The 26,174-nt window shown below is 51.9% G+C and overlaps 1 protein-coding gene across 1 annotated transcript; it reads right to left on the bottom strand.

Annotated features, from left to right (window-relative positions):
* Positions 1-1,315: 1,315 nt before the first annotated feature.
* Positions 1,316-24,368, bottom strand: MMP24 (matrix metallopeptidase 24). The gene is made up of 8 exons (XM_040638230.1): positions 23,208-24,368; positions 19,111-19,227; positions 17,109-17,413; positions 9,706-9,867; positions 7,577-7,791; positions 5,383-5,521; positions 3,664-3,930; positions 1,316-1,712 (listed from the first exon to the last, which is right to left on the bottom strand). The coding sequence occupies exons 1-8, from the start codon at positions 23,384-23,386 to the stop codon at positions 1,375-1,377; spliced, it is 1,722 nt and encodes a 573-aa protein (XP_040494164.1). The 5' UTR covers positions 23,387-24,368; the 3' UTR covers positions 1,316-1,374.
* Positions 24,369-26,174: the final 1,806 nt, after the last annotated feature.

Raw genomic sequence — 26,174 nt, 5'->3', positions numbered from 1 at the left:
CCACTGAACCCATTGGTCTTGCCTAGGGCTCTCAGTGACAAAGGGAGCTGCCTCCACCGGCTTGGAGAGAGGCAAGCTGAGCCCTAGGAATTCCTGCCAGCAACAGTGAAGGGTGGGCCCCTAGCATTGGGACTACTACCAGTTGAGGGGTGCCCCTTTTCAAAGAGCAGTGCAGGAAGATGGGCCCAGTGAGCTGGGTTAGCAAGGGCCAAGCTTGTATAAACACTGCTTCCAGGCTGAGAGATTGAGTTGGTCTCAGGGTGGCTGGGGGTGTGGGCTCTGAACACTTCGGAAGGCTGCCCTGGGCCCGTTACCCCAAAGCCATGAGAATGTTGGCCTGGAGCCATTTCTGCCGCACCTAACTAGTCAGGCTGAGCCCCAGACCGTAAGCAACAGGGCCAGGGACTAGAGGAGTGGGGAAGAGGGACAGAGGAGAGGAGGATGGTCACAACTCAGATCAGCCTCCAGAAAGAGGGTCAGCTCCTGCCCCAGCCCTTTAGCCTCATGACAGAATCTAGCTCCTGGGGTGTCTGGGCGCTAGAGTGGCCTTAGCAGCACCTTGGTCCTTATCTCCTGGGGAAGGGCCGGCCACGTTGGCCTCATCACCAAGATAGTCACCTCTAATTCACCTAATGCCTCAAGCAGCCTTTGCAGAATGGGACTTTTAAAACAGTAGTGACAGGACATTTAAATATTCACGACGTGACAGCTGGGTCCTTGTCAGACCCAGCTGGGCCACAGCACTGCCTGCAACATGTGACCCTAAATCCTAGGTCTCAGAGGAGACCCTGATGTGTGGAGCAGGTTTCCTGAGGGATCTGCTGAGTGCCAGCAGGGGAAACCCAGGCTTTTTGCCCACCATGTTGGCAGCAGGGGTCTTGTAGCCTTGGAGGACAATGGGGTGGGGGTGGGGGGACATCTGACCAGCAGGTGTTGGCAAAGGGGGACCGGGATTGGTGGCATCTCCCAGATGGGGCTGAGAGTGCTAGTGCTGGCTTCCACAGAAGGTGCTGGGTCCAGCCAGGAACAGAGCTGTGGTGCCTCATTGATACCACAGGATTCAGTGACCACAGGGCCTCCTCCTGGCATGGTCCCTGCCTCCTGATGGGGCCTGGCCTCTTCCCTCGGGTAGGGAGCAGTTTACCCAGGACAGAAGGCTGGCAGCCGGGTGCCAGACACCCACCGTGGGGCACAGCCACCATCACTCCCTGCCCCACACTCAGCCTAGGCCAATGTACCTACCACTTCAGCTGCATGACCCCTGGCCTAGGGCCCTGCTGGCCTCAGTGGGCAGTGGCCAGAGCTGCCCCTCAGACCCTGATGAGGAAGGGCCTGGCTGGCCAGACCGAGTGGACGGAGAGGGCTCTGGGCTGCTCACACCCACTCCTGTACTGGCCGCTTGTAGTAGGTGACAGGCTGAGGGCCTGCCTTGTTCTTGAACTGGAAGATGGTGTAGACCAGCACCAGGATGCAGAGGGACAGGATGCAGGGGATGACCACAGCCACGGCATTCACAGAGCCTGGTACATTGTTGATAGTCACCATGATGTCCACATCGTCCTGGGGCAGCCGCCGCTCCTTCCGCCGCTCCACCTCCTTCTGGTTGCAGCCCATCCAATCACGCAGGATGTTGCGTGGGTAGCCTGGCTCCACACTCAGTTTCTGGTTGTCAAACTTCCAGTAGTCCCGGCCCTTGTAGAAGTAGGTGTAATCTGCAGAAACATGGCCCAGCATCACCACTCCCAGACACTTGTCTGCACCTGCTCTGACCCACTGTGAGAGGGCAGTGTGGAGGAAGGGCACCTCTCCCACCTTGGAGTCCAAGAGGAGCTCTGAAGGAGGGGTGGGCATATGAAGGGGTGGGAGCAGCATGTTGGAAGGCTTGGAGGTGGGGCGAGGGCAGTGCTTGGCACCTTCTACACACAGTGTGGCAGGATCACAGAGTGTGACCTGCGCAGTTGCAGAGAGGTGCGCCCAGGACGTGGAGCAGCCTAGCCCATCATCTCAGAGGTGCTGGGAAGGCACTGAGGGGCTTTAAGTAGATAAGTCCCAATTTGTGCCTCCCTGCCTTGGGGTCACAGCTCCACACATTTGCCTTTACCACCCCCCAACACACATGGGTGAGATCAACTCCCAGCTAGGGCTTGGACAGCACTGCCTTCATCGTTCTAGGACCACAGTCCAGCTCCCGCTTGCAGCAAGGGAGACAGGGAGCAAGATTTCTCCTTTTGTTGACAGTGGACACCACCTTGTCACAGTTATCATGGATTTTCTTTGGCTTGTCACACATCACAACACAGATGCAGGGTCTCTGGGACCCTGCTGAGGAAGGGCCTAGAAAGAAAGGAGGTGGAGGGGCTGGAGAGCCACACCAGGCTCCCAGCAACAGCCTTCAGGGCCCGGCCAGTCTAGAGACAGCAAAGCAACTCACTCAGACTCTCCTATTGGCCAGCCCCCCACCCTGGGATTTTCATTGGCCAAAGTCCTTGATGTCACCTGTTTCTGAGGCTCCCAGAAAGCGAGACCGTGTGTGTAAAGCGTCAGGTACACAGGAGAGCCACCAAGTAGCAGCTCTGCCCCTGAGATTTTTGGCTTTCTTACCAGTAACATCTCCTTGGAGAGCCTTCCCAGTGATGCTCTCTAATGCGCCCCCACCCCCACCCCCCAGCTCTTCCACTGCCTTCCCTTCCCTTAGAAGCATTTGTTGCCACCTTAGCTGTTTTCTGCCTCTAGACTGGGAGCCAGGGATGCAACGCAAGGCTTGTTCTCTGCTCCTTCCCCAGCTCTCCCACACAGGCTGACTCTCAGGAATTACTGGGGAGTGACTGAATGACTCCTGTCATTCTACATAACATAAAACACACCAGCAAGATGTTGATGATGGCCATGATGATAGCAGCTGAAACACCTGTGGCAGGGACCGTGCACTAGGCATTTGTCTAAGGGCTCTACTTAATCTATCTTATTTAATTCTTACAAATGCCAACAAGGTAGGTACCCCTATTATCCCCATTTGATACATGAGGATGCTGGGAAAACTGAGGTGGTTTGCCCAAACTCCTAGTAAGTGATGGAGGTGGGACGTGAAGCCAGCCAGGCTCCAGCCAGCCAGGCTCCAGAGCCTGTGCTTTTGACCTGATTGGGGGAAATGTATTTAACAAACATTCACTCTGCACCTGGCAACACCCCAGCCCCTCCTCTTGAGAAGTTCCTAGTCTGGTGGGACGCTCCCAGCCTGGCCTCCAGGAGGAGCTTAGGAAATGTCTCATAAATAAAAAAGGCTTCTCTTTCCATCTGCCTGCCCTCAAGCCTTATACACAAGCACTTGTGAAAGCACCTGTATCCATCATTGCTTTTCAGATTTGCTTACTCGAGGAACCACTAGAGTACCTCTGAGGACCACTGTTTGAGAAATGCTGTCCGAAGGGGTGAAGTCAATCTGTGGAAACATCTCTCAAATGTGAGTCATCCCTGCAGATAAGAAGTGTAACTTGGTAGCTGGGAAGAGAATGCATTGACTGTGTGAACCTGGGTAGATATGAGGCCGTTGTCTTTACCATCAGGCACCTTTCTCAAATCTGGGTACCCTGAGAGTATGCCCGTGGGCCCTGTTGACACCCACATAAAATCAGCCACCCCCTCTACAGCCAGGCTCTTACGTACATCCTTCCTTGCTGATGAAGGCCCCCTGGGGAGCCTGTGGGATGCCCTTCCACACAGTGATGGGCTTAGGGTAGCCAGGGTCCGTGGCCCGCCGCTCCTCGCTGTAGCGCCAGTACCGTTCACCTTTGAAAAAGTAGGTCTTGCCCACTGGTTCCCAGCGCAGAGCCGTATCGATGCCTTCTCGGGGCAGACAGCTCCCCAGCTCCCCGAGGCTGTGGGGGTACCCAGGCTCCACCGTCACCTCCTTAAACACCCAGTACTTGTCGCCTGTAGCCAAGAGAAGCCCAGGATCACCCAGTCACGTGGTGCCAGAGGTGGTGGCTAGTGCCACAGGTCCATCTTCTAGGACTGAAGTCATTCACAGAGCCAGGTGTCAGGGGGAAACAACCAAGACCTGCTTGAGGGCCTCTGTGGGACACTGAGGCACCTGGGCCCTGGCAGAGCATGGGGGCGAGAAGCCAGAGGCCAGTCACCACAGATCCTGGGCAACCAGCCCCATGCTGCCCAGCCTCCATGCCCCACCCTGCTCTTCACTCATGTGACTTGCTCCTCTCCTCTGGGGTGTCCTCAGCCACTCCTGTGGCTTCACACATATTAGGACTCTCCCACCTTCCACCAGTGACACCCAACTCTTAGGGCTGACAGCCACTCCCATTGGACCTGAGCCCCTACCGAGGACCCTGGATCCCAGCCTCTGGGCATTTCTACATCTGCTTCCTAGAGTTCCTCATCACCTCCACAGGGGGCTCCCTCCCTCATCACCTTCTGCCTCCCAGTTCCCCAACAAGAATCCTAGCATCACCTTGACCCTCCCTTTCCTTCTCCTCTCAGTGTTCAGCCTCTCCTGAGGCCTTTTGCATCTTTTAGATGTTCCCACTCTGCCTCACTGGTGCTCCGGGATGTGGCCTCCTCGACTCGCCCCCTTCTCTCCAGCAACTGATCAGAATGGCCTCCCCACCTCTGCCCTATTGGATTGCCGCCTGCCCTCTGGCTCTCCATGGCTCGGAAACATCCAGTGAACTTCCAGCATTGCCCTCTCGGGTCAAGACTGCATTCTAGCCTGGCAACCAAGGCTCCTCAGGACTCTCCTCCACTCTCCTTTCCAGACCACTGCTCCCCGCTCTCCAATGTGGGGCTCCGTGGCTGGTCAGTGGGTCTTCTAAGCTCTTCCAATGCACGGCACATTCCCACAGTACTACTCTGTTACCCAAGCTGTCCCTTCCCCTTGGACTGCTTTCCTCACTTCTCACTATCTGTATCTTACCCTTCTGGCCTGGGCCCACCTCAGGATAATGGAAGTGAAACAACCTAGCACCGGGTGGGCATGCCACACGCTAGCTCTCCCTGCCCCCTTCCCTGACCTCTCCAGCCTGTGTAGCCTTCTCCCAGCTACCTCTTACAGAACTGCTGGGATGGCCTTCCATGGAGCACTGCAGGGTCTTCAGGTGCCTGGACCGTCCAGTGTGGCTGAGCCTTGTTATGCCACCAACCAGGCACACACAGACCCTCAACAATCACTTTGTGTCTTGATTCCCCCAGACTGTGCTTTGCCCACCTGCAGCGATCTGTCCTGTAAGAAGTCAGTGTCTCTGTTAGGGCCAGAGGGGCCCTTGGAGGGCATCTGCTTCTCGCCCCACCTCTTTCAGTATGCAGATGGGGAAAGGGGGTCCCAAGAAGGTCAGAGAACTGTCCCAGGTCTCTCAGCACAGGCTGTATTACCTTTGAAGAAGACAAATCTCCCATCGGCCCTTTCGTAGGCTGCATCTATGCGGGCGGGCAGGCCCTTCCAGAACTGCTCGATCTGCATCGGGTAGCCCTCTTGCACCCGGTTATTGCGCAGGCGCCAGAACCAGCGATCCTGGGGGTAAAGGGGAGGGGTGGAGAAAAAGGCATGGCAGGCCCTGCCTCAACCTAGTGATGATCTCAGCTCGGGGGCTCAAGCCCCAATAACCCAAAAGCTTCCCCTGGGCCCAGCCTTGCAACCCTTAGTGATGTCTGTCCATCTACTGCTTCTAGCTTCCAGTGCCCTGTGAGGAAGACAGGATGCCCATGAACTCTCTTCATATAAGCTTTCTGATGGCTCTTGCTGCCTGAGGAGCCATGAAACAGACCGCAGACAGGCCTGGTGCAGGGATAACATGTGGAGGAGCTGGAAGGGATGATGCCGGGGCCCGGAGTGGCCACACGAGGGCAGCAGAGTGTCACTGACATCCGAGGGCCACTCCCCAGGCTGGCCACTGAGCCTAAGCAGAGAGCTCCCCGAACTGGCTGGTTCCACCCAGCAGGGCAAGGACCCTGGGAAGCAAGCTGTGGGTGCTCAAGACCTGGGTGTGAATTCAGGTTCCTCCACTCAGAGCTGCATGACTGTGAGCACAGCACTTCAAAGCGCCTCACCTACAAATGTGGGTAATAATGGGGATCAGGTGAGAGATTATGGGTAAAGTGCCTTAAAACAGCAGGGGGCACAGAGTCGATGGTGAATAAATGGCAGCTCAGTAGGCCAAGTGTCTGATCAAAGCCCTGTTCTTCAAACTAGTGTCTTGTGCCTGTGCAGCGCCCGTGGCCGGTAGGCGGTCTGGGCAAGGCCTGTAACCTGCCAGGACCTCAGTTTTCTCAGGTGTAAATGGGGATGATAAAACTCAGACTTGCCTAGGAGCCGTTCAGTGGGGGATCAGAGTGCAGAAGAATGAATGTGATGTGTAAACGATGGCTCAAAAACTAGAAAAGGTTTTCTTTAAGGTGTTTTACAAAGTACTTTCACACTGAGTTTTTTAAACCTTAGTTTGACTTTCGTAAGTCTGTTAAGTAGATGTGAGATACAGCGAGTCTTAAGGAAGGCCAAGTGACTTTCCTAGACCTACTCTGTAAGAGGCAGGATTGGCGTTGACCCCTGTCGTCTGATTCTTGCTCTGTACTCAAAGCTTGCTGGGAGAACTCCCTGAGAGGAGTGGGGCAGCCCCCCACAGCCACCCAGTGTGATGGAGACACGCTGGCCAGATCCCTTCAGTGGAGGGCTTGTTGCCGTGGTGGCCCGGGATGTGGTCAGCAGGCTGTTTTCAACTGCCAGACTATCTGGGGGTGGCCTCAGCCTCAGAGAGCTCCCCCAAGGTCATACCCCTTCTCATCCAATGACTGAATGAAGCAGGGGGTACAAAGTCCCAGCTTTTTGGGCCCCATGAGGGATGACTCCGATGGGCCATTCTAGCTCCAGAGCTCCCTGTGGAGGTGGCCAGCTCTGCAATGGACCTACTGGCTGCTTATCTCCTGCCAGTCTTGCTTCCTTCCCTCTTTCCCACAGACATTGATCCCAAAGGTACTTCCTAATCAAAATCCTGCATTCCAAACACTGTCTCAGAGTCTGCAGCACACCCACCAAACAGGCTGCCACCTGGTCAGCCCATGGCTGAAGTGACAGGAACAGGACAAGTGACAAGATGTAGCCTGGCCAGCTTCCTATCGGGCATCCCTCAGTACTGGCCTCTCAACCCTGGCAGGATCTGGAGACAGACTCAGCCACCACCGTCCCAGCCCCTACTCCAGGCTTCTGTCTTCACGGCCATGCGCTCATGTGGTCTTCATATACTCTCTATTAGGGGAATGACTCCCAGCTTTCAGATGGAGAAACTGAGGTCCAGAGAAGGGAGGTGACTTGCTCAAAGTCACTGACCAGAAGCAGGTCTCCAGCACTTTCCCCTAGCATTAACCCCTGGGAAGGTGTAGGATCACCAGTCTACCCACCTCCTTTTTGGAAACAAGTCAAATCATCCGGCAGCACCAGAAAGGGACCCCGTGTCCTGGCCACTGGGCCAGCTGCCGGCTAGGCCCAAAGGAGGCCTAATCCCAGATCAGCAGGCTTCTCCTGCTCCACAGAGGGGGAACGAGTGGGAGGGGGACCATCTGGGTATGGCCTTACCTTAAACACAAACATCTCGCCTCGGAAGAGCGCCACTGTGTTGAAGTTGCCATCACAGATGTTGGGTTTGGCACCCGGTGTGGATGGCCGGTCCCCCAGGGGTGGCCGAGGGGGCCTGGGCTGGCGCTCATGCTTCCTTTCACTTGGTGAGTGGATCCTGCGGACGGGGAGCGTGGGGAGTGGTCTTGTGGGCTCCAGGGGCTCGGCTGGAGGTCCTGGAGAGAGGGGCTGCATCTTAGACAGGGCCTCCCAGTACCCGTGCCTCGTCACCACCCAGGCAGCACTGGGGTCTGTCACCCACCAGCCCCCTGTTCCTCCTCCCATTTTTTACTCTCCCCCAGTCTTTGAGAAAATAGATGAAAAGAGCCATGAAATGGGACTCTCATCTTTCCACCCACAAATCTGGTATCTTCTCTTCTTCTCTTCTGTTACAAGAGAAGAGCATGTCCTTTCTTAGGCTCAGTGTCCCATACCATCTTCCTCTGTGCCCTCCACACATGCCAGCCTCACTCGCTCTCCCCTTCCTTCCTTATCCTGCTCCAAGACAGCGTCTGTCCTGTCTGTCAAGATCTCCAATGACCTCCATGTTGCCAGATGCAAGCATTACTGACTCAAACTTTGGTGTGCATCTGAATTATCCAGGGATTTGGATAAAATGTGGATTATGACTCAGAGGGTCTGGGGTGGGGCTTGCCATTCTGCATTTCTTCAAGCTCTCAGGTGATGCCAGGGTTGCTGGTCTGAGGCCCACACTTTGAGTAGCAAGATCACTTTTCCAGGAGCCTGTACTGACTTGGTTTTCTTTCTGCTTCATGGGCTGTTCCTTCTCTACCCCCTTTGCTGGCAGCCTTTCCTCGCCCGCCCTACTCTAAAGGTTGGAGTGCTCCTGGGTCCTCTCCTCTCTATTTTTGTCCCCAGGTCAGTTTTCTCACTTGGACAGCGTATCAGGATCCCTGGGAGAGCTTTTAAAACGATGCTCAGAAGGCACCCGAGACCAATTAGAACCCAATCTCTGAGAATGTGGGCACTTTTTATTGAAATCCCAAGGTAATGCCAATGGGTCCCCTAATTAAGAATTGATTAGCTCTAAGTGATCTCACCCAGGTTCATGGCCTCAAAGACCCTCTATTGTCGGGGCTGTCCAGTAAGATGTTCTATGATGGCAGAAATGTTCTGTGTCTGCACTGTCCAATACAGTAGCATCCAGCCCTGTGTGGCTGTTGAGCACTTGAAATGAGTGACTAGTTGTTAGTGTGACAGAGGAACTGAAATTTTAATTTTATTTAATTCTAATTAATACAGATTTAAACTTCAACAGTCACATGTGGTTGGTGGTTAAAAATTGGACACCTAAGATTCCAAATCAATACCCCAGCCCAGATCTCTGAGCAGCAGATGGGTAAATCCTATTACCCCACAATGAGAAAAGCCAGAAATCTTGGTGTTATCCTTGACCCTCACCCCCATGTTTGATCTATCAGCAAATCTTGTCCATTTTACTTTCAAAATACCTACAGTCACCACCTCCCCTGTCTGGTCTTCACTGCTTCGCTGAAGGAGATCCTGCCCATCCTCCATGGTTCTGATTGGGGCCCTCTGTTCTGTGAGGTTCTTGGGGAGTCCAGAGGGAGCCCTTCTCCTGCACTTCATAGCCTGGGGGCTGAGGCGGCCTGTGCTATGCTGACGTGCATTTGCTCAAGTAACTGGTCTTCCCATCTCAACTGACTTGATAAGAATAAGACCTTCACATACCAGTGTGAACAGAGAACTGGGAGGGAGGCCTTTCCTATCTTATCAAAATATCAGTCTGGCTTCTCATTTTTTCCTGTTTAAGGATCTCTGGACTAGAGGTTGGGGGTCCCCTTGAGAGTGTAACACAGGAGGCGAGAGGGAGGTATATGGAGGGGGAGGAGGTAGAGAAGAGGGAGTGGGTGGGATTCCGCTCACTTCTGGCAGCTCAGACCCTCCCTGTGGTTTTCCAGTGGGTCAGGCAAAGACCTCAGAAGTCTGTAAAGGTCAGACAGCCGCTATGGTGATGGATGTCAGTGCCCCCGCCCCAACCCCTCAGGCAGGTAGTCACAGTCCAGCCCCGAAGAAGGAGCAGTGGCCCCCTCTCCCCTGCCACACACCGTAGATCTTCTGGATGCCCTGGAGATCATCCTGAGGCAGTTTGAAGTTGTGTGTCTCCATGTACTGGTAGAAGGGTGCCATGATGGCACTGGGGTCGTTGGAGTGCTCCAGTCCCAGCGCATGGCCCAGCTCGTGCACAGCCACCAGGAAGAGGTCATTCCCTGTGGAGAGGGGGGTGGGGAGGTGCCCAAGGCACCCACTTAGGTATCAGTCAATCCATTGCTTCAGCAAACACTGAGCAAAGACTTTGTGTCAGGCCCTGTGCTGGACACTGGGATCTACAGAGAAACCCTATACAGTCCTGCCTTTTGGAACTCTCGATATAGTGGGGGATTTGGAGAAAGAAAGAAAATAAGTGAGATTAATGTTCCAGGTGCTTTAATAGATGTCTGTAAGGGTCAAGTGAGGTTTCGGAGAAGGGAGGAGTGATTTAAACTTGAAGATGTTCAGGGAAAGCTTCATAAAGGTGAAGTTTAAGTCGACTCAGGAAAGATAAGAAGTTAGTCAGGAGAAGGGATTCAGCGGGTAGGAGAGGGAGGGGTGGGGGTGGCATTCCTGGCAGAGGGAAGGCTATAAACAAGATCCAGGGACAAGCAGGCTCATTCCACTTGGCTCTGGAACAAAGCACGAGGGGAGGGCAGAGAGAGAGATGAGGTCAGCCAGCCTGGCAAGTGGGGCTCTGTGATACCACGCAAAGGAACTGGGGTCGGCTTCTTAGCCAGTGGGGGGTTTAGGCAGGAGTGGGGGTGGCAACGTGATGAGTCACTCTGGCTGCGCTGTGGCTGGAGGAGGGATGGGGGGAAGGAGACCAGAGGTAGGGCATCGGTGGGGCCGGGTTGGAAGCTGGGAGAAGGGTCTGGGTGAGAGATGAAAAGGGCCAAGCCAGGGGAGGGAGTAGGACAAGCAGAGGGGAGGTCAGGGGGTGGCAGGTTGGCAGTCAGCTTCAGGAGGCCCAGGGGCAGGCAGGGCCCTGATTGCGAGGCAGCGCTCGGACCGGCAAGACCTCGGTCCTGAACCTCGGTCCTGAAAGAACTGAACCATGGCCAAGATCAAGGCAGGGACTCAAATGTGAGTGAAAACAAGGTCCAGGTGCTGAAAGTGGGACACGGGATTCCGAGCACGAAGCTTAGGCGGCAACACAGTACAGTGGTCACGAGTGTGGGCCCCTGAGCCAGACAGATCTTCATTTTCAGCTCTGCCCCACCAGCACTATGAACTTGGCCAGCTGGTCTACCCTCTGAGCCTCAATGTCCTTACTTGTAAAATGAGGAGATCGTACCTACCTCATAGGGTTGTGTGAGGATCGGATAAGATAATATGTGGAAAGGGCGCGGAGCTGCATGCTAGCTGTTGTTAGCATACAGACGATGAAAGCTTGGCGGCTGGAACAAGCCCATTGACCAGAAAGGAAGCACAAGGCCAGGAGGATTCCAGCTACCAGATTTTCTTAAGCCAACTCCTCTGAGCCTCTGGATCGGGCCTGGGACAGAGCAAGGCCTGATTTTGGGGGTGGGGGTGGGGGGTGAAGTAACCCCAGCTTTGGGAAAGGAACACAAGGGACAGGGAGTTGGGCAGGCAGTTGCACCGATAGTCCTGACCCCTGTCTGTCCAGTTATAAACTCTTGCTTGCCTTGACCTCTGGCCTTTGAGCCCTGCCTCTCATTGCCCAGCCCTAAGGCATGTTGCAGCTCCTTCCCGCCACCTCGAAGTGCAGGGGAGGCTGCCAGGAGCCCAGGAGGTGGTCAGCAGTCCAGTGCCTACTCTGGCTCCAGTGTCACTGGCAAAGTTGAGGGCCCGGTGAGGGTCAGATGGGGCTGGGGCTGGTTGCTGGCCTTTCTGGTTAAGGTCTTGGGAAGAGAAAAGAGTTTTTTGCGGGCAGACCCAGACACGTGCGTGCCCGACTCTCTGCTGACGCCACCGGTGTCTTCAGCGAAGTGGGGATGGGCAAGATCAGTGCAAGGTTGGCCAAGAGCCTGGGGCTGGCCTTCTGCTGGGGAAGGGCAGGCTGGCAGGAGGAGGCCAGGCCGCCCCCAGTTCCTTCCTCAGGTCCTGGTTTCTCTGGCAGCGGGGAAGGGTGAGCTCATCTCTCAGCTCCATCCCAAACAAAGGCAGCTACTAGAGCCAGCGGAAGGCAGCTCTGCTTCCTGGGGGCTGGTCCTGCCTGGCTCTGCTCCTGACCTGTTCTTCGACCAGGGACAAGCTGTTCGGGCCTCTTGTCTCCTGACCAGGCTCTTCCTTGGGGGCATCCACAGGGATCTCTGCTGGGAACCAGGGAGCAGGACTCTGAGCACTTGGCAAGACTCTAAACCTGTGTCCTCAGCCTGCGTCTATTCCTCTGATAGCCTCTGTGCCAGGGTCTCTGCAGAGAACAGGAGTCAGCCCTTGAAAGAAAGAGGACTGTGGGTTTCTTCCAGGGACCAAAAGGCAGAGAGGAGCTGGGGAGCTGGCACCCCCCTGCACAGAAACCAAGAGACTGTTTAGTGGGGGCTGCTCTGGGGAGATGGAAGGAGAGGAGAGAGGAGCAGAAGAACTCCCTGGAGCTTGTGAGGGGAAAAGCAGAAGGAGGGAGGAGATCCCAGTACCTAATGGGCAGGAGGCTATTAGGGTCTTCATCCTCCAAGAGGGTGAGAAGCAAGGAAGCAGAGTGGTTGGAAGTGAAGTCTGATGGAGCCAGACTGACACGAGTCACAGCTCCGCCATGTCACAGCCGTGTGACAGTTTAAATCTCTTCCTCTGTAACATGCAGAGAGTAACGGTACCTTCAATCTAAGAATGGGGGTGAGGTCAATGAGGCAAGGTATGTGAAATCCTCACACTGCCTCCTGGCACAGAACCACGGATTACTGTTAACCAGCAGGCTCACACGGAGCTGTGTGCGAGAACCAACATCCCCGAGAGGGAGTGTTCCCATGGGCTTCGAGCTCAAGTCCTAGGGCCTCCTAGCAAGTACCCAAACGTCTTACTCAGCTACTCAAATATACCTTGTCTCTGCTCCATTTCCTGTTCTTGGAACCTCTGTATTTGTTAAATCCCATCTCATTGACCCCTCCAACCCCCAAAAAGGTTATAACATTTCCCTTTGCCTCTATTCTTTTGCCCTTGCTGTCCCCTCCAGCCAGAATAGCCTTACTCCTTCAAAGCTCAAGCTCACTGCCACATCTTCCAGGAAGACTTCCTTGATTCCCCCCACTGGCAGTGAGTGCTCCCTCCTCTACCTCCCCAGCAGTTTATCTGAATCGTCTCTATGGCACTGACCCCTTTCCACCATCCGTGGCAGCCACTAGCACACGTTCTCTTCAGCCCCGGGACTGTGAGCTTCTGGAGGGCAGGCTTTGTGCTGGACAGAGCTGGGTGACAGCAGCCAGGATGGAACAGTGCCAGATGTTCCGTAGTTTTCCAGGTGTGGTCCTTGGACCACCTGCCCCAGAACCACCTGGGGTGATTATTAAAAATTCAGAGTCCTGGGTTCCCACCTGGCTCTGCCACTTGCTATATGAGGTTTTATAACCACCGGGAGCTTTACTTTCCTCATCTGCTAAAGTGAGATTATGATCCCTGCCTGGTCTAACTCCCAGGGTGGGGGAAGAGTCACAGAAGTCATTGCCGAGGGACTCTACTCTGTGAGGGTCTGGGCTCAGTGACTCTCCCTGTCTTGTCACCTTCCCCCAGGGCTGGGCTCCCTTCTCATCAGAGCTTAGTGAACTCAGACGTCAGTGCTTGACTCACTGAAAAGAGATGAGGACAGAAGGTGCCTGGAAGCAGCCCCCGAAAGGAGCTGGAAGGACGCTGGCCCAGACTGCCCTCCACACAGACTCGGATGACGTGGACAATCGGACTCGCCCTTCTGCCCTCACATGCAGCGGTTCTCGGGGAGAGCCTTTGAAACACACAGATGGAGGCAGCTTCTAATTCAGGAGCTCGAGGTAGGACCTAGGTAACATTTTTTGTTTTTAAAATATAAAGTCCCCCAAGTGACTTATAGTGATTGGGTCGGGCTGACAAACCCGAAGCAGCTGCTCAACCTCTGCACCACTAGCAGTGGGACAGCCGAGTGTCCCCGTGCGGGGCAGGAGGGTCGACGACTTCGGAAGCTCTTGCCCAAAAGGGAGTCTAGTCAGGCCTGTAGGTCTAATGACCAATATTCAGGATGTAGGAGGAAGGGAGGTGTGTTAAAGGCAAATCTGAATCTCATCAAGCCAAATGACCTTACTCAGGACAAGTGACACGGTTCCTTCAACGGGGCCGGGGGGTGGGGAAGTGAGCCGACTGCGTAAACAAAAACCGCTTAAGAGACGTCAACCGTGTATGCCATGCGAGTATTGTCTGGGTCCGGATGCAAGCAAACAGCTGTAAAGGACGTTTTTGAGGTGATTCTGGGAAAATGGACCCAAACTGGGAATTGGATTTTAAGAAATTATTGAAGATTTTGTTGGGTTTCATAATGGTTTTGTGGTTGTGTTAAAAATAATCTGTTAGAGGTATGTCCTAAAGTATTTACAGGTGAAATGATACTGTGCCAAGGATTTTCTTTAAAATACATCAGCCAGAAAATAAAAGTGGCAGGGGGAGAGAAGGTGAGGTGGCAGTGACATCATGTGGGGAATAGCTGAAGCAAGGTGGTGGGCGCCTGGGGGTTCATATTATCATTATCCCTTCTTTTGTGAGTTTGAGGTTTTCCATAATGGAAATTTAGAAGGGAGAAGAAAGCCAATAAACACAAAGTTCCCAGGAGGCTCCAAGTACTCCCTCGCTGAATTTATGTGGAAATTAAACGAGATAATATACAGGTGCTCCATAAATCTTGGTTCCTTTCATCTCCTTCCAGAAACTGTCCTAGGGCAACCTGCTGCATTGCAGTTCACCTGTCAGGGGCCTGTTGCTAAGGTTAGGGGCTGCATCTGAACAGTTCATGCTTGGCTTTCCAGAGCACAGAAAAGTCCTGACTCTTGTCCAAAGAAGATATTGGCCATACTGGATGATCTATCAGAATTGGCAATTGTTCTTCAGGATGGGGTGGGACAGGCGGGAGGATGCTGAGATTGTGCCCACACACAGGTCCCAGCTCCTTCCCACACATGCCACCAGAAATTCTTGGGATTTTGAGATGTGGCCCAAGGTCTCCAACACAAGGAGGGCTTGCAGACAGTAGAAACCCCAGAGCTGGGAAGGGGAGGGCAGAGTTATTAGGAGTGTCTTCCCTGTGCCTCCTCTGGCCAACATCCCTTTAAGAATTCATTTGTCTCTATCAGGGCTATAACTAAAATCTTGTCAGCTAACTGTGCCTGGCATATAACAGGGCTCAAAAATGTTAGTTTCTTCTCCTCACACTTTATCAGCTAGCACAGACAGCCCTTCCTTGACACTGATTCAAGAAGAAGGGAAGAAAGAATAACTGTTCAGAAAGCCAGGAAGCACACCCAGGACATAAGGAAGGGGTAGCAGGGCAGAGGAAATGATGCCAGATAGCAAAGAGGACCAACATTTGAAGGGGGCAAGAAACAAAGAGAAATTTAAGTTTCCTATCTTTGCCGAGGCTGAGCCTTGGCCAAACCACTCTTTGACAGATAAGCCAAGAGCGGCCGATCCTTGATTCACACAATGATCTGAAATGTTCTCAAGGAGGCTGTCCCCATCCCCCGACACCAGACTCAGCCTGAGGAAATGGGCCTGTAAGAGTCTGCTCTCAGCCTGAAGCATAGCTGAGGAGAGAGAACGCCCTGTGTTCCCAAACATGCCTAAGTTTAAGAATCAGAATGCCCAGGGGACGGGCCTGGGAATCTGTTTATAACAAGAACCACAGGTGATGCTTATGACCAGGCAAGTGAGGGAAACTCCGGGGATCAAGACAGTATTTCTCAAGGTGATGGAACGCCTACATCAGAAGTGCCTGGAGAATTTATTACACCAAGTGCAGATGTCCCAGAATGAGAGAGTCAGAATAGCAAGAGGTTAGGGGCCTGGAACCTGGAATGTGCATTCTTTAGAAAGATTTCTGGGTGATTCCGGTGTGCCCTGCAGTTTGAGAACCATAGAGCTTAGCTTGGTAGCTAAGAGTATGTGCTCCAGGGGTGCCTGGCTGGCTCAGTCACTAGAGCATGCAACTCTTGATCCCAGGATCATGAGTTTGAGCCCCACGCTGGGTGTAGAGGTTATTTAAAAAAAAAAAAAAAAAAAGAGTATGAGCTCCGGAGTCATAATGCCCAGGTTCAAAGCCTTATTTCACCATTCACTGACTAGGGGACTGTAGGAAGACTACTTAATGTTTCTATGTACCTTGGTTTACCTATCTGTAAAATGGGGATGATAATAATAATATATACATACTACATAGCACATGGAAAGCACTTGACACAGGCCTTAGAATATCAACATGCTAATCGTTACCCGTTCTCATCTAAAAGCCAGAATCCTCTATCCCTTTCTCCTCCAGGCTCCCTCTGCATTTTCTTATTTCCTTGGTATTTCTGCTACATCCTTCAGTAGTCTGCTTTGTGACAGAGTGACTTATGCACACGTTGTCTCCCCCACTCAACTGTGGACTATCAGAGGGCAGAGACTGTGTCTTTTTTGTTTAAATGTTTGAATACCCTCCCCCCCACACCCCACCCTGGGCTGTGTATCATGTTACACTAGTGTTGGAATGGGTCTTAGAGATCACTAGTCCAGCCCCTCATTCTATACACGAGGAGGCTGAGAGGGAATCATGTGCCCCTAATCACACAGCTAGGTGGTTGGACTGTGGCTTGAGCCCTAGTGCTGCCAGCTACCAGCTATGCCATTTGAGCCCCAAGCCCTTTCTCTTGAAAATGGGCATAATGATGTACACTTGCTTACTTACTAAGCAAGTGCCCTAGGAGTAAATACTGACGAGGAGTGCTTTTGCAAGCTGAAGAGTATTGTTACTAGTACTGTACAATCTGACCTGGCTCCATATAACATTCGCTGAGCTATCCACGGATACTAGAGTGATTCTGGGGCCCGTTATTCACCCGTGAAGTTGACATAAAGGAGAGAGAGTCAGGCCGTCTTGTACGATGGCCTTTGAAGCCCTTACCAGCCAGGCCAGAGCCTACCACTTTCAGACCCCAAGTTCAGCTTTAATGACTTTTTTACCTCTTCTCCAGCCTCTGATCCATTACTTCATCTTATTCGTGGCCTGACCCCTCCCTCTGGACTCACCCCCCTTAGACCATTTACTAAGAGAACTGACCCGACTCCGTGGATGGATCAGTGTTGAACATTATCAGAGACCGCAGTTTCCACCCTCTTAGGTTCTTAGTTCTTGGGCCTGAAGCTCCAGAGCAGGAAACTCATCTGTAGCATCCCAAGCTCTTCCTCAGGACTCCCTTCCCTGACAACTGAGCAATCCAGGACTGACCCCCTGTCCCCCTCATGGCCTTACCATCATGGTTGGCGTTTCCTAGTGTCCACGGCTCATCTGAGTCAAAGTGAGTGTCTCCTCCAATCCCTGGGCCAGGAAAGTAGGCGTGAGCCAGGAATCCCCCTTCTCCATCAAATGGGGAGCTGTCGCCATGGAAACCAGAAGCAAAGAAGATCATGATGTCTGCCTCCTTCCGGTCACTTTTGATCTCATGGTATGGCACCTCTTCAAAAGTCAGCGGGGTCACCTTCTGCCAGACATCGAAAGCCTGGCGAATTGCTTTCCGCGTGTCTAGCTCGCCCACCTTCGGGGTATAGTTGTGGATGCTGGTGAGAGAGGGGAGGGTCATTAGGGAGGAACAGTCAGAGTCAGAGGCCATACAGCCCAGTCATCTTCAATTTTTGAACCCTAGGATTCTGCTGAGGTACCCCTGGGGTTGAAGAAGAGGCCGGGCGGGCAAGGCTCTGGGTCTGCACCCCTGCCTCAGTCCACACAGCTTTGCTTTAATCGAAGTCTTATATCTGATCTCTCACAAAGCTTGTGTTGAATACAGAATTCCATTCCAATGTGCAGGAAACAATTAAGTGGGGAGATAGCATTTTCTAAATTTTAAGTTTTTCTCCTAATACATAAAAAGTATTTATAAAACATAAAAGTTATAGAAATATTTAAACAGTGGAGAGTTTAAGTGAAACATCCCTTTTACAAATATTTGGTACCAACTACGCATCTACTGCTTGTCTACCTGGGACGTTGGTATAGGGTGGTATCCGATTCAGTCAGTTAGAGACTCAGCGATTTAAGATTACACTAGCTATTTGAATGGTTCTCCATAACAGAGCAACACTCCTGGGTGCTCTGTGCCATGAACACCTGGGTAAGGATTATTTACCCATTCTATAGGTAAGGAAACTGAGGCCCAGAGAGGCCGAGTGATAGAAGTTAAGGTTAGAAGCCAGTTCTTTCTCTTGATTCATTCTACCTCTTCATGAGACCTTCAGAGTCTATCTGAGTTTCTAACTCAGATTCTTCTTATGTTTCCTTCTCTTGTCAGATTTCTGGAAAAAATCCCTTTCTGGTCTCTATAGCTCATCAGCAGAAGAGCCCTTCATTCTTCAGCTTTAAGAATCTCTGCCTTAGGGGCGCCTGGTTGGCTCATTCAGTTAAGCGTCTGCCTTCGGCTCAGGTCGTGATCCCAGGGTCGTGGGATCGAGCCCCGCGTCGGGCTTCCTGCTTGGTGGGGAGTCTGCTTCTTCTCCCCTCTGCGCCTTCACCCCCACTCGTGCGCGCTCTCTCTCTCTCAAATAAGTAAATAAAATCTTTAAAAAAAAAATTTAAAAGGATCTCTATCTTGGATCCTACCCCTGAACCCAGGGCATCTACCTGAGATGGAATCAGAGCCGTGAGAGTGCCAACCGGAGCCCATCTGAGCCTGGTCTGTGCCTGGCCTTTGCCTCAGCCCCACCCTGCACCGTGATGTCTGAGTCTGCTGTGCTGGGCTCCGTCATCCCTGCCCTTGGTCACTGGTCTGACATGGAGAGTGATCCTCTCCTGCCCTTGGTTTCCCCGCATAGTTCAGGGGCGACACTGTGGCGATTCAGTTCCCTTGGGAGACAACTGGATCTGTGCTGGGAAGTTCAGGTGAAGTCCATGGGGCTCAGTGAAGGGCTCCAGATCGAAGGGAGTGGGGTGTGGCAAGCAGCGAGGGGGAAAGTGCGCTCAGCCCATTTTTTATCACAGCGGAAAGTTGCTAAACAATCCATACCCCACTTCCTGAAAACTGTAGGAATCGAAACAGGACACAAACCAACCTGAAGTTGGAGACACAGCATCATCTGGAAGCCCCAAGGGGGACGGATCACAGGCTCTCAGCACCTGGTCCTGATGCCCACATACCTGGCTCTCACCCCGCTCACAGACCCACCACCTGCAGCAGGAGCCTCTCAAACTCAGGCGGCGACAGAACCGGGGCGGGGGTGGGGTGGGGGACAAGGCCAGGGAGGAGGAGAGGGCGTCTGAGCACCTGTAGGTGATGTGTTTCTGCCTCCACTTCTGTCCTGTCAGGGCGTAGCGCTTGCTCCTCCGCCGGCGGCTTAGGTGGGGGTGATCAGGGACACCGCATCGGGGCTTCTTCATCCACCTGGGCAGAGACAGGACACACACACACGCTGTGCTCACTGAACGCTCTAGGCACGCAATGCAGCATTCCCAGTCCCAGTCTAAATGGCAGCGTGCAACCACGCCCTGGCTGCGGGGGCCCTGGCTTTGATGGGTTCCCCCCCATCGGGAGCACCATCGACCGATTACTTGATTCATTCACTCACAACGATTAGGAAGACACGGGGTTGCACTCGAGCCCGGGGGTCAGGGGCATGGGCTTGGTAGTTCCAGCTCCACCACTCATCGTGGGAGCCCCGGCAAGCCAATCCTTGTGAACCTCAGTTTCCCCATCTGAAACACGAGAATTCTAGCTCTCGCTGTTCTTAGGTTGTAGCAAGCCTTAAGGGAGGGAGTATATGTGAGAATACACTGTAAATGGGATTAGGTCACCTCACTCCCTGCTTTAAAACCATCCAATGATTTCCCCAAACACCTAGAATAAAATGCAAACTCCTCACGTTGGCCCACAGGGACCCACATGATCAAGCCCCCGTCTCCGAGTCAGATGACACCCTCATTCCCCCTCCCCCATACACTGGCTCCCAGCCACAGGGGCCTTCTTGCTGGCCTTGCACATGCTAAGATGACTCTCAGGGTCTTCGTTCCCTCTGCTAGCAAGGCTCTTCTTCTTCACGGCGTGGTCTGCTCCCTTCCTTCTTTAAGGTCTCTGCTCAAATGTTACCCCTTCAGAGAGGACTTCCCTGCCCACCCTATCTGAAATAGCTTCCCCCTCCCATCCTACAGCGATCTGTTCATCCTGCTTAATTTGTCTTCATAGCATTGATCGTTGCCTGAAATTATATCATATATTAGCTTTTTTGTTTATTCTGTCTCTCTTGGCGGATGCTAAGTTCCATGAACACAGGAACCTTGCCTGTGCCGCGCCTAACACAGAAGGTGTTTGCTAATGATGTGCTGAACGAATGAGGGAATGAATCAGAAGTGCCCGGCAGTAGAATGGCATAGCTCATAAGACGGCAAATTCCCTTTCACGGGAGCTGTTCAGAAAGTGGCTAAACAACTGTAGGTCTTGGAACAGAATTCTCTGCAGCACTTAGTACGCTGGGTTGTGATTTTAAATCTGTTAGGCTACCGCCTCTAACAAATGGCAAATTCTTTGAGGACTGGAATGGCATCGTATTCATCATCGTGTCCCCAGAAGCTAGCCCAGTGCCCGGAACTAAGTGAATCCTGGTAACTTTGTCGTCAGGGTAAGTGACATTAGGGAACCGTAAGCTTGGGACATATAAAAAAAGGCACAGCGTAGGAGATTTGAAAAGATCGTTGTTGATCGGGGCCCAGGCCACCCTTGCATTTTATGTCCCATGCTGGCCTAATGACCAACTCACTAAAGCACAGCTTGAGACAGCTGGAAGGGGCAACAGTCCATCTCTTGTGCGTTGCTGAAAGCAGTTGCCGTTGGCGATATAGAGAAAAGGAGACAGAGACTATTTCAACCAAATATTAAAAGCCCCTCGAGGGACTTAACCAGGTCTTACTCATCTTTGCAGCCTTCCTATTGCCTCGAGTGCTTCTCCTCAGAAATCAATACTAAAACACACAATAATAACAACGTCGTGTATTGGTATAAACGTTTCTAATTTTTACAGTGCGTGGGGTTCTTTTAAAGACATTTTTTGATTCTCAAAACAACTGCGAGGTGACCAGAAATTATTTATCCTCATTTTTGCCGAGGAGGGAAAAGGCACACAGGTAAATTGAGTAACTTGCAGAATACGGCAGTTGAGGCAGGACATGGACTTAGCTGAAGGAATAAATGAATGAGTAATTAATGCAACTTAAACAAAACAAGCCAACAGAAGCTGGGGCTTTTCTTTCCTCGGGCTCTAGCACAAGGTTGGGCTCGAGGATATGCTGAATGAAGGAATGTGTGACGTTTCCTGAGGGAGGCACTCAAAAAGTAGTACTTAAATGGCTGCCCTGGCTTCCTTTCCCTGACAGTCCTTGGGAAGAACCAGGAGCCGCCTCTGTGACAGCGAGGCTGAGCCAGGCCTGGGAGGGCCCCCCGGGAGGAAACAGGCCCAGAGAAAGGCAGTCACTGCCCAAGGTCACAGAGCTGCAACAGAAACTAAGGTCTTTAAATTCTACCCCCAAAACAGCCTCCCCACTCAGGTCTGGGTTTAAGCGTGAGCACCTTCTCTCCCTTGTCCTGCCTCCAAGACCACGTTCCCTGCCTTCCTACGAAGAAATGGGGGCAGTACTGAAAGTGGGAAATGCCATCCTCCTCCCTCAGCTCGTTCCCTCCACCTCCTCCTCTCTCCGTCCACCTGCCACTCTCTGAACCCTGTCCAACAGGCCTGGGGCTTTCTGGAACCGAGTAAAACCCAAGGCCAGGTGGTGCCTCAGCAGAGACACCAGTGCTCCTGCCCCAGGATGCACCGCCACGAGGCCTGCACAAAGCCCTCAAAATAACCTCTGCTTTGAATATGGCCGGGCTCTCTGTAACCAGCTCACTCCGGAGGCCACAGGGCCACGGCATTCACCGTCCTCACGCCATCATAGCAGCAGTCAAACATATTGTCTCAGAAGTTCACAATCTCGCAGAGAACCCGAGGAATAGAAAATGATCGTACAGAATTAGAAGATCATAAAACCTCAGACTCAGCCCAATTTTAACAGCTTAGAATAACGGATCTAGAATTTGAGAGCCGTAATCTAGCTCTCCCCTTTCGCAAATGCGCAAGCGGAGGCCCAGAGAGATGATTCTCTCAGGGGGTGACTCACACCCTGGGTGGATCGAGCCTGGATCCACAATCACCCACCACCTCCCTGCACCCCGCCTTGGGGTCCTGCTCCCTGCTTCCACCCGGGCTTGGGAGCCCCCTCCCCACCTCGTTGGGACCCTCCCCCAGCTCAACGCCATGGCTTCATGGCGGCAATGGCTTTCCTTGTGTAGCTTTAATGACTTTTATGTCTACTTCTCGAACAAATGTAAGGATGCTTAATTCTCTGCCATCCTCAAACAAGCAAGCAAGCAAACAAACAAACAAAAATCTATCTACCTCTAGCTACCCTCTATTCTTCCCTCACTGTTAGGCTTCTAGAAAGTTTTGCCTCCACTCGCCACCTCTACCCCCCACTTCCCCTCCTCCCACTGCAGTCTGACCTTGTCTCCACCAGTCCACAGAGCCTGCGCTGGTCTCCTCGCTGCTGAACTCGGCCCATGCTCTTCGGTCTCCCAACTGATCACTCTGCAGCAGCTGGCCTGCTGACCACCCCCCTTCTGTACCAGGACACAGAACCCCTGGCTTCCTCCACCCCTCTGGCTGCTCCTTCTCAGCCTGCATCCTGGGTTCCATTCCTATCACTTGTCTCTTCCTCCTTTTTGTACTCCCCCCGAGGAAATGCGACCATCCTCATGGTCTGGCTTCTTTGTTATCACCCCCTGAGTATTTCCCTGAAAATCAGCGTTTCCTTCTGAGTTCTGGACTGGTACAGCCAGACTATTGTACTTTTCACGGCATGGTGAGCCTCTGGAAGGCAGGGATCGTAGGATCAAGTCCAGTGCTTGGCACATGTAGGCATTTAGCAATATTTGATAAATAGAAAAAGTGGAACAATTTGCCAACTCCTTATCATTCAGGAGTTGTTTGTATCAAGCGAGATGTGTACATCTCAGGGAAATCCAGAGGGGTGACTCTGAAAGCCAAAAGCTATTAGAGTCAGAGGAGATCTAAGACTCTCTCTCACCAAACCCCTCATTCTGCTGATAAGGAAACTGAGGTCCAGAAGGATTAAGGTCACACCGCAAATTTAGGGCAGAGCACCTCCCAAGCTCACATAGGAAAGGGCACCTTGGGGTATTCCCTCCCTGGACGATACTGCAGGAGTGAGACAGGAAGGTTGGATGGGGACGGTATATACACGGGGCTCTGACAATTAAGAACCCAAATATAAGTCTGGAAAGTTCCAAGGCACGATGCCCTACGCAGATCTTACTCGATTGTTGTCTGATCCAACACACCGGTGACTGGGATCCCGTAAAACTGCTGCATAGTGGAGACTGCTGACTGTAAGGCCTTCCCTGAGTGCAGCACGGGCGCCCGTGAGTCAGAGGGAAGCAGATAGCCATAGGACTTTAACCAGTTCTGGAAGACACAGGAAAGAGAAGGACACATTATATTGGAGAAGGCTCTGAGCTACCTGGGCAGAGATTTGCCCTTGAAACTCTGGATCATTTTACCGAAGGGACCTATGGACTCATGCTCTGATTGCTTCCCCTTTGTTCCCTCCTGCGCACACTGGTAAACTAATCTCCAGAAAACCCAGCTCTCGTTGGCTCTCTCCCTCGCTATAAAGCCTTCATGGGCTCTCTACTGGCTATAGAGTAAAGATTAAATTTGCATTCAAGGCTTTCCGGTACCCTGCCTCTTTACTCTTTTATGCAGTGGTTTCCGCTGATATGTGACTAGACATGCAAGAGCCCAAGAATGCTTCCTTCTCTGAAGCAGAGTGGCCTGTTAAAATGTGCCCTCCAGAAACCACTGTGTCTAACATCAGAGTCTGCTGAAGAATCACGTTGTAGAATACTTATTGACATGAGCTTGTATACAGGCATTATTGTTAACCCCTCCAAAAGAGCAAGCCATCATACGTACATATAAGCAAAACGATGCATTATTTAATTTAAATATAAATACATAATGTATGCGTAGGAAAAAGCACAGAAGGGCACACATAAAAAATAATAGCATGGTTATGTAAGAGAATTTCTTGTTTTTAGAAAATATCCACTGAAGTATTTTGGCTTATATAATGGTGCACGATGTCTGCAACTTTTTCTTAAACAGATTCAGAAAAGAGAGAGGGAGAGGAGGGAGAGATAGAGAGAGAGAGAGAGAGGAAACAAATGTAGTAAGGTGTTAAGAATTGGGGAATCCAGGTGAAGGGTATTTGGGAATTCTTTGTTCTATTCTGGAAAACTTTTCTGGAAGCCTGAAATGATGTCAAAAAAGTTTTTTTTTAATAAAAAAGGACTTAACCACGAGCATCCTGTGTTACAGTATCACGGGGGAGCATTTCTGTTTTCTAAGTTTTATGCATGGAGTCATTTAAAAAGGGGAGGAACAGTTCAAAAGGGCAAGAGCGTCTGAAAGTAACTTGGATGAAGAAGCTGCAACAGACAATGACTCTGAAGGACAGCAAAGGAGAGATGCTTATTCCCGCTGACAGGCGGGAGGGGCTGGAAGCCTGAAGAAACCAGAGCACCGGCAAATATCTGTGGCATCAGTTGGAAAATGAGGAAAACACCCGTGGGTCTCCCGAACCCACCCGCGTGTACAGGAGCGCCTTTACAAGCTGGTCTCTGAGCCAGACGGAAGCTGCAGCCCATCCTCCAAGAATTATCCTGAACACCAAGTGATTTAAGGAAGGAGAAAGAACTTAGGAAACAATATTATTCCCGTTGTGATTTTTGCTTCTTGTCTCTATACGAACAGTCTTGTTGTGGATGTGTCTGTTGTTACAAGTCAAAGCGAACCGTTTTGGGAAGGAAGCCGACCAGCAACTATAAATAAGTTATTATTTATTTCATCTAAGGTGACTATAACATCTTTACTGCAAAAATCTTTCATTATTTTAAGGTTCCGTTCATAAATTACCACCTCCAGAAGACTTCCCTCACTCCCCAAACTAAGTCATTTTCTTCCTCGTTTGTGCTCCCCCAATCCCCTGTTAGAGATAATCTAGATCTTATAGTATTGGGTTCTAATTGTTACTTGACATGTCAGACTCTTAAGTGCCTCAAGAGAAGGGCCTGTGTTCTACTCATCTCTGTTTATCCAGTGTCCAGAAGTGCCTGACACACAGTGCTGCTGCTCAGGTCTGCTCAACAAACGTAAGTGGGCACTCACTGCCTGCCAGGCACTGTGCAAGGCTCTGGGGATACAAAGGTGCATAAGGAGCTCACAGCCCAACAAGTAAACCCACCATGAAAACACAGCCCTCAAAGTCAGGTGTGTACAGGGTTCTAAGGGGGTACAGAAGAGACGTGCCTTCTCCACATGGGGGTGGAGACGGGGAGAGAGGGGAACCCAGGGGAGGCTCCCAGGAGCAGTGTTGAGGGATACAGCATGTGCAACTGTGGGAGGGGAGCACGGTGGATTCTGAGAAGGGTTTCAAACGACAGGAATGGGGGAGGGCAGTGTGATGAAAGGAGAGGGCTGAAAAGTAGGGACATGGAGGGAGATGATATGTCATTATTGGTTCACAAAGTGGGAAAATTATAGAGAATCACTTTGACTTGACTGTGGCCCAGGATCAGCCAACAGGTTCAAGTAAATCATCTAGAAATGAACATGACAGGGCAGCTAAGTTACCCACTGTTCATCCTGTGCTCCGGCTGCTGGTCCCAGGTTAAGTCATGCCATCGAAATACTACATCCCTGCGCCACATCCTCTCAGCCAGAATGGCACATTATGTTCCCTTTTTTTAATGGTAACTTCAATGAAGAATGATTGGGTTGAATAAACAGGGCATATGGTAGGAAAGAGGCACCCAGTTCTGAGATCGAATCCTGGCTTCACTGCTCACTGGCCATGTGACGCTGGAAAAACTGAACTTCAATTTCCTTGCAAACCATAACTTACATGCAAACTATAATTCCTCCTCCACAGGATTACTGTTAAGATAAAATGAACAAATGCCCTCGACGACATAATCACTCAAAGGGGTTTGCTATTGCTTGGGATGCTGTCTCTGTAATCTTTTGCAAACTCAAGGTGGAAAACTTGGGCTCTGACTCCTTTGCCTTCTGAAATCGAGTCATCCCACCTTCCCACATTCTCCCTGGACCGAGGACCAGTCCTGATGGGTCCTGTGGAGGGCAGTATGTGTCACAGTCAAGTCTGCTTGCCACAAGGTGGCCGGTGGCCATGACCATCTCTCCCACAGCACCGGGAGCACCG

This window comes from Ursus maritimus, unplaced genomic scaffold (genome assembly GCF_017311325.1).
Source record: "Ursus maritimus isolate PB19 unplaced genomic scaffold, ASM1731132v1 scaffold_22, whole genome shotgun sequence".
In the NCBI taxonomy this organism is placed as follows: Eukaryota; Metazoa; Chordata; class Mammalia; order Carnivora; family Ursidae; genus Ursus; species Ursus maritimus.
The sequence above is the reverse complement of the archived record's forward strand: the minus strand, read 5'-3'. Positions and strand labels throughout refer to the sequence as shown.

What these genes read in the sequence shown, in the direction of transcription:
- MMP24 (XM_040638230.1), bottom strand. Translation starts at nt 23,386, where the DNA reads ATGTGTCCTTCTCTTTCCTGTGTCTTCCAGAACTGGTTAAAGTCCTAT. An exon ending in AGGAAACGCCAACCATGATG is followed by an intron (nt 9,868 to 17,108) that starts GTAAGGCCATGA and finishes CCCTCTCCACAG; the next exon opens with GGAATGACCTCTTCCTGGTG. An exon ending in GGGCATCCAGAAGATCTACG is followed by an intron (nt 7,792 to 9,705) that starts GTGTGTGGCAGG and finishes CCCTCTCTCCAG; the next exon opens with GACCTCCAGCCGAGCCCCTG.